Source organism: Panicum hallii, chromosome 5, assembly GCF_002211085.1.
Source record: "Panicum hallii strain FIL2 chromosome 5, PHallii_v3.1, whole genome shotgun sequence".
In the NCBI taxonomy this organism is placed as follows: domain Eukaryota; kingdom Viridiplantae; phylum Streptophyta; class Magnoliopsida; order Poales; family Poaceae; genus Panicum; species Panicum hallii.
The window spans coordinates 29,453,615-29,460,846 of NC_038046.1; the positions used below are offsets into that span (position 1 = coordinate 29,453,615).

A 7,232-nucleotide genomic window follows, 5' to 3' on the forward strand; every position below is an offset into this window, starting at 1 on the left:
TGAGAAGAAGCAAACACCCTATGTTTTGGTGTGTCTTTGGTGGAGGCCGATGAGTCATATATATATATATGGAAGTGAAACCGATCTCGCATCGTGATCAAGATCTAAACTGATTAGATTTAGGATTTAGACTTCCATATCTCGTAGACTTACGGACCAAATCACCAAAAATTAAAATTGCAAAAGGAAGCTGCGCGCCCTTGCAAGGCGTGAGGCCAGATTTCAGCGGACCATTCACGCAGCCTAGCCCCACCCAGCGAGGCGTGGCGTGGCGTGCCGTGCGCGCACGTGTGATGTTTATCTTCCCTCCCCCATCATATAACTTGAAGGGGTGGAAATAACCTCCATATTTATATTGGTCATCCCACTCCTCCACTAGAAAGGTGGGACTAAACTTGAACCATTTCCTCTTTCACACATAAATCTTTAAGATTTATTAGAATTTCTAAATTTATTAACGGGCCAAAGCCCTAAAATTCCGCCGACGGCCAGCATCGTTGTAGAAAAATGACGCGCTCCTCGACAAACAAGCAAAAAGCTAAACTGATGCCCTCCAGCATGCAAGCAAGAAGATTCATAAGGCCATGCATGTACGTATACGTGGACTACCTAGAGATAACCAGGAGGCTAGCAAGAAGATGTCGGCTATACAGAATCCTCGTCATTGCGAAGAACCGGCAGCCGATAAATATTTTATATTGCATTGATTGCAGCAACTACAGCGGCTGCCGGCTCGCCAATGGCTTCCTTATCGATGGGTCCTGAATTTTTCACCAACGATGACCGACAGAGAGTCGACGGCAGAAATAACAGACAAATACAGTCTGACTTAATTGTTTCTGAGCCGATGCCGATACTCTAGTTACAGTTCAGGCTCTCGTTTTGGAGGAGCCAATCGTGCAGAAGTCGGCTAGCAGGAATTATCTCACACACTATGAAGCCGTCGGGGGTACATACGTTGCGGATATCCAGGCGATGCTGCATGGGAGGAAGTATATATCACGTACGCAGAAGAGGCATCGGCCTGTGGAAATAAAAGGAGCCGATGGTCCTATTATGGTGCAGCCGACAGTCAGCTGATAGTTAAATTATAATACAACCGATGGTCCAGTTCTGGCATTAGCCGATGGGAACGGTATGGTAACTAAAACCAAAATATTAAGTCGATAGACCTCGTACGTGATGATCAGATTCCATCGGATATAAACAATTCGAAGCATGAAGAATTCATACTTCGAACTGTGGGACCTATGGGTTGCACTACAGGAAAATAGACTATTTTCGTCGGCCAAAAGCCGACGAAAATAGGCCAAATACCGATGAAAATATCTATTTTCGTCGGCCCCCCGACGAAAATAGGCCGACGAAATAAAGTTGACGAAAATAGGATTATTTTCGTCGGCAGCCGACGAAAATAACAGTATTTTCGTCGGCTAATACGGCCGACGAAAATATGTTCACATTTTCGTCAGCCTAAGTGGCCGACGAAAATACGTCCAGTATTTTCGTCGGCTTTAATGGCCGACGAAAATACTTGTCGTATTTTCGTCGGTCATTATGGCCGACGAAAATAATCGGATGCCTGCTAAAAAAAAGGAGGAATCTTCTTCATATAGCTCCAGTAATCATTGTTTAGACATGCACTGTTTACTATTTCTGTGTAAGTAATCATTTCACGTGTATGCACCTGTGTAAGTAATCATGAGCTTCACCAAGTCTGTCAGTAATAGGCTCCTGCAGAATGATTCAAAGTTATCATGCGAAATTGTTAACAAAACTCTTATATAAAGGAACTTTTTAAAGGCCTCCTTATTGCTGCCAGATAAGTATATCATAACTAAACAAAGCGAATCAAGTTACAGTCAAGAAGTATATTCACCTTGTAGAGTGACTGTATCAGAACTTTCTCATCGAAACACCAGCTGCTGGTTCGCCTCACTGAAAGAATTGAGTTGAAGAAAAAGTACAGAACTGTGAGATACTTCTGAGTCATAGGGTTTTCTAGTTCTATTCTTACACCTAATTGCATGTATGCCAAAAGTAACCAGCATGTCTAACAGTAGATGCAATCCCGTTCAAGAAACCACATAGAGAATATGACACATGGCATTTATATGTCATAACTAGTATCGACATATGTACATATTTTACCAGAAAAGCAGATGCCGAGCAGTCTCAAACTGGTGGAGACTAAGTGTGATCTAGGAGCTGTCTACATTAAACTCTGCGCATATGTGACATCAAAATAACTAAACAGAAAAAAGGAGATAGATGACCAAAAAAATTCACCTGAATGTCCTGAACATTGTGAGGCAAGATCGCTCATGTCGGATGATACAGAGGCGTTTTTCCTAAGTGAAGGCATACTGGTAGAACCATCAGAGCCTCTGAAGAAAACAATGGATGAGTAACATGACAAAAGCTATCACCATTTATTCAGGTTTGGTAAACAACAAAGCAAAGTATATTACCTTGCTCTTAAATCCATGTTGCTTGTCTGCCGACGCAACGGTTCTGCACAATAGAATCAGAACAAATCAGAATCTACAAAATTTGGGCACCATTGCTTGACAAAGAATAAATTCATTTGAAGTATTGGAAATATAACAGGCCAAAAGGGGGTGATAAGATCCAATTGCACATACTTGATGTTTTAATCTAAAGTTGCATGCTTGATAAACGTTAAAATATATCCTTAATAAATAAAACAAAGGGAATCTGCAATGCTCACATACCTCTAGACTCATCCTTCTTAGGAAATGTTATAAATGATCCAATGAGACCAGACATCTTCCCGAACGTGGTCTCAGCTACTGACTGATTACGGAGCTGCAGAAGCAAGTCAAACAACAAACCCATCATTAGTGGTTGACTCAAATAACTTACTGTACTAGAGTCGCTGGATCTCTTTTCTTAAACAAAAACAAAGAGATGTAGCAAGTGCTTTTCTGAAGGCAAAATAGTGTTCTCATGATGTATCATGTACTATGCTTATTCGTTTGAATAAACAACAGCAGGCATAGGCGCTCGATCAGGAACTGTGTCGTTAGAAACAGAGGAGATGAATCAGCATTATTTTATCAAATCCCTGGAACTGTGACTCACCATGACTTTACTGGAGCCCCCGTATTTGCTTTGGATCTGCATAAACATTCAGCAGTACAGAGGTGAGAACACAGCATGGCAACTACAAGTCAAAATTACAGCGGTGCGGGGGCCGTGCACCCGAGGCGGCGGCCGCGCGGGCGCGAGGCGGCGGCGGCGCGGGGGCCGTGCGCCCGAGGCGGCGGCCGCGGGGGCCGAGCCGCGCGGGGCCGTGGGGCCGCGCGGGCGCGAGGCGGCGGGGGGCCGCGCGGGGGGGCGGCGTGGAGCCGCGCGAGGCGGCGGCGGGGCCGAGCCGCGCGCGGCAGAGGGGCGTGGGGGGCGCGCGGGGCGGGGGCGGCGGCGGCGGCGGGGCCGGGCCGCGCGGGGCCGCGGGGCGGCGGCAGGGGGGCTGCAGGGGACGCGGCGGTGGCGGCGGGGCCGCGGCGGCGGCGGCGGGCGGCGGAGCGCTGGGACGGGGGCGGTGGCGGCGGGGCGCGGGGGCGGGGGGCTCAGCTCGGGCGCGGGGATGTGCTGTGCGGGACTAGAAACATCCGAACCCTATCGTGTTAATTAGGGTTGATTTATTTTCGTCGGCCAGGTCTAGGCCGACGAGAATAGGAATTTTTTTCGTCGGCCGAGACTTGGCCGACGAAAATAGAAATTTTTTTTCGTCGGTCAACACTCGGCCGACGAAAATAGAAATTTTTTTTCGTCGGTCGGGACCTGGCCGACGAAAATATGGGACTGTTTTCGTCGGTCTGAACAGGCCGACGAAAACAAATGATAATTTCGACGGCTTTTGTTGGCCGACGAAATAAGTGAGTTATTTTCGTCGGCCTTTTTTTTGGCCGACGAAATTATATACGGCCGACGAAAATAAGCGGTTTTCGTGTAGTGTTGACACCAAAAGCTTGCTGGTTATTGCACCAAGTCTTGGTGTCAACAGACTGATTTGTTGTTACCACTGCTAGTGGATTCATCGGCTCAGAGTGAGATTCAAGGCATCAAAGCCCATGGGGCTCTTTAATGTCAAATAGAGTTGATGCAGCCTTCAGTATTGCAATCAGATCTCTCAAGAGATGAGTCTCAGACCTCAACGAATTAATTTCGAAGCATGAAGTATTCATACTCCAAAATTGGGAGCCTATGTTGACACCGGATTTTGTCCAACAACATCTAATTAATTCAGAGTAAGGAAAGACCGTTGGCTACCGATCCATGCAAGGCGTGCAGAATTATTTTGATGCATGGCGATTAGAGTTAATTAGCTGGAGTTCACGTGTGGAGTAACAAACTAACACGTGTGGAGTAACAAACTAAGAAGATTTGCTCTGACTTGCATGCGCATATGTAGTCACAAGTAAGGAACATAAAGGAGAACGACTAGCACTCTGACAGGATTATTTTATTGTTGATGATGAAGTCAAGTCAAATGATGAATAGAATCTGCCGTTGCATGTCGATCCATGTCCTAATCGGCTCTAGCCATATAATTATGTGATTAGTGTACATGGAATAGAGCAAGGAAAGGAAGCCAATGATGCAGCAGTTCGGATCAGACACGGACAGGATAGAGGAAGCTTGATTAGCAAGGACTCTGCAAATGAGAAATTAAAGTCCATATATCTTAATATTTTATTTTTTATATTTATTGTTAGGCAAATTTTGTAAGGATAGATATGGTAGCTTATCAGGAGTCATTAGCCCAGGGTATAAATAGGTACCCCGGCCCTTGTAATCATCTCTCAATCAATACAACACAATTTATATTTTCAATTTAACTTTCGGCTTCACGCAATTACTTTGCCTTAGGAGTAGGATGTAATGTAGTTCTTGATGAGTTCTTCGGCAAACGGGGCTGCATCGCTTCGATCTCCAGTTCGCCACAATCTTCATCAATCAGGTGCTCTAGACTTTAAACACCGGGAGCATCGCTATGATTTCGTCTAGTTTGCCTAGTTATCGAATATCATAGATCTTTGACTTATGCCGCATCGCTTCTGTCTCAATCTATTGTATTCACAGTTATGCAGCTTAGATCAAGCTCTTTATCAGCGGTTCATCAATCTATATTATTTAATCTATTACATAGCCGATTGGATCTAATCTAAGTGTTGTTTTGCTCAGCTTTATTAAGGATGTGCTTTAGTGATCTTAATACTGCTCTGCACTTGCATCGGCTGATCTAGATGATAGCATGTTCACCCGCACCTGCTGACCTAGCCGATAGCTTATCTGCTTGTATTGGACTTCTAGCCGATACACTCGTCGGAACAGTTCGGAAATCCAGACGATACATTCCAGAATTCAACAGTTTATCATCCCTTGTCAATTTACAGGTCAAATTGACTGGCTTGCCTTGCACCTACGTGAAGCTACTTGGAGCCTGTGCCGGAGTAAAGCAAACTTCCAGGTTCTCATGTGGGGTCATGCAGGGAGCCGATCGCCGGTTTTTTGCGTCAACAATTGGTTTAGACATGACCTCTCCCCTACATCTCGACATCGCTGCTGGAGGTTTGTTCGCACACAAATGTCCGATAGAAGGAAAGGAAATTCTAGATCACATCCTAAGAAACTCTTCCTTCCTCACCAATCTTAACGAACCCCACCATGAATCCGAGTCGATCCATGAGAAACACTTAGCAGCCGAATCCAATCCTATACCATCCACATCCCAAGGTTCGTCTGTTGAGTCCTCTCCAGAACTATGAACACCGAAGGAAGAAGAAATTCAACCTTCAGAGTTTTCTTTCCTACTCGAGGATGATCCTTATGAAAACCTTAGAAACACCATGATTTACCTCTGTGAGAGGAGACCTACGGCACCCCCTTCGTCTCCCAACAAAGCTTTTCTCAAGAAGGCCATGAAGGAGGAATGGTCGGAGGAAGTGAGACGCTCTTCCGAAGCAATTCAAATCAGCTAACCTTCCACGACCATCTGTTGTTCTTTGAGAGGAACTGCCGTAGAAGCCCTTCACGATCCCACTGCCGAGGCCTGTATCATGTCTGAATTCCTCAGGGACACCATTTTAGGGAACATGCCTCAAGTCCCGACCGACAAACTTCTCAAGAGTCCCTCTGGGCTCATCTTTGAATGTCAGGGGATTGCAAGGGCAGTGCCAATCGAGATAGATGAAATCAAGGTTCAGCTAGACTTCCACATCTATCATATCCTCGATTTTGATCTTCTCATAGACTACCCACTCGAAAAACTCATCCAAGAAGGAGCATCTCAAGGGAGCCTCAAAGATGACCCTAGGAAAAGTGCTTTCGCCACCTCTACCTATAGCAAAGAAACTCCAATGGCGAAGCCTCATCCTAAGTCCAAACCACTCGAGGAGGTGATGTATGAGTCATCGTTCATTTCATCCAAACCTCTTTCTCATCTCTACAAAACCGAACGACCTTCATCACCCTCAATTGAGTTTAAGCCTTGTCCCTTGGGCCTGATCTTTCATGATGAATCTCTTGAGAAAGATAACTCTTATGACATGGACCTTCCTGAGACGACCACTCTAGAGTCCAAGAGAAAGGATTCCACAAAGAAGCATGAAAGCTTCTCTTTAGAATTTCCTCAAGAAACATGCTCGCATAAGCAGTCTCCAGAGTCTGTCTCGCTTGGTACCACATGCTCTTACTAGGACCACAACCACCTCTCGATCCTCTTTGCAAAATGTTCAGAACGATGGTTGTGGATGCTTTTGTTTATCATAAACATTGCCAATCCCGTAGTTGCACTGCGGCACTAACCATGCAGCTTGAATGATGATGATAAATTAACAAATGTTGATGAAGCTGGGAACTAGATCACCATTGATAGCTGCAGGATGAATCCCCCATGGTCGAACTTGTGACCATAAATGAAGCACTACCGGGAGATAGCTTGGAATATCAAAAAAAAAGAGAGAAGCTTCCTTTTCAATAAAAGCAAGACCATGCTTTCAGGACAGTATGCACCTTCGGCTATTCTTGGTCGCTAACCATTTCAAGCTGAGATTGAAAAGAACAGGGGACATACGATGCTTGAGAATATGGGAGCTGCATCAAATATGCACATTGATGCTCTTTGGTGATGGAACACACTCAAACGGAGACCCGGATATCACACACTTGGCTTTCACACAAAAGCCCAAGTGTGGGGCAGGATG

General features: G+C 45.4%; 1 protein-coding gene across 1 annotated transcript; it reads right to left on the reverse strand.

The window, feature by feature from the left end:
- Window positions 1-1,578: 1,578 nt before the first annotated feature.
- On the reverse strand, window positions 1,579-3,347 carry LOC112895092. Its single transcript, XM_025962972.1, has 7 exons — window positions 3,319-3,347; window positions 3,106-3,242; window positions 2,736-2,829; window positions 2,472-2,514; window positions 2,290-2,387; window positions 1,880-1,938; window positions 1,579-1,734 (listed from the first exon to the last, which is right to left on the reverse strand). Exons 2-7 carry the CDS (start codon window positions 3,151-3,153, stop codon window positions 1,669-1,671), a joined length of 408 nt encoding a protein of 135 aa, XP_025818757.1. The 5' UTR covers window positions 3,154-3,242; window positions 3,319-3,347; the 3' UTR covers window positions 1,579-1,668.
- Window positions 3,348-7,232: the final 3,885 nt, after the last annotated feature.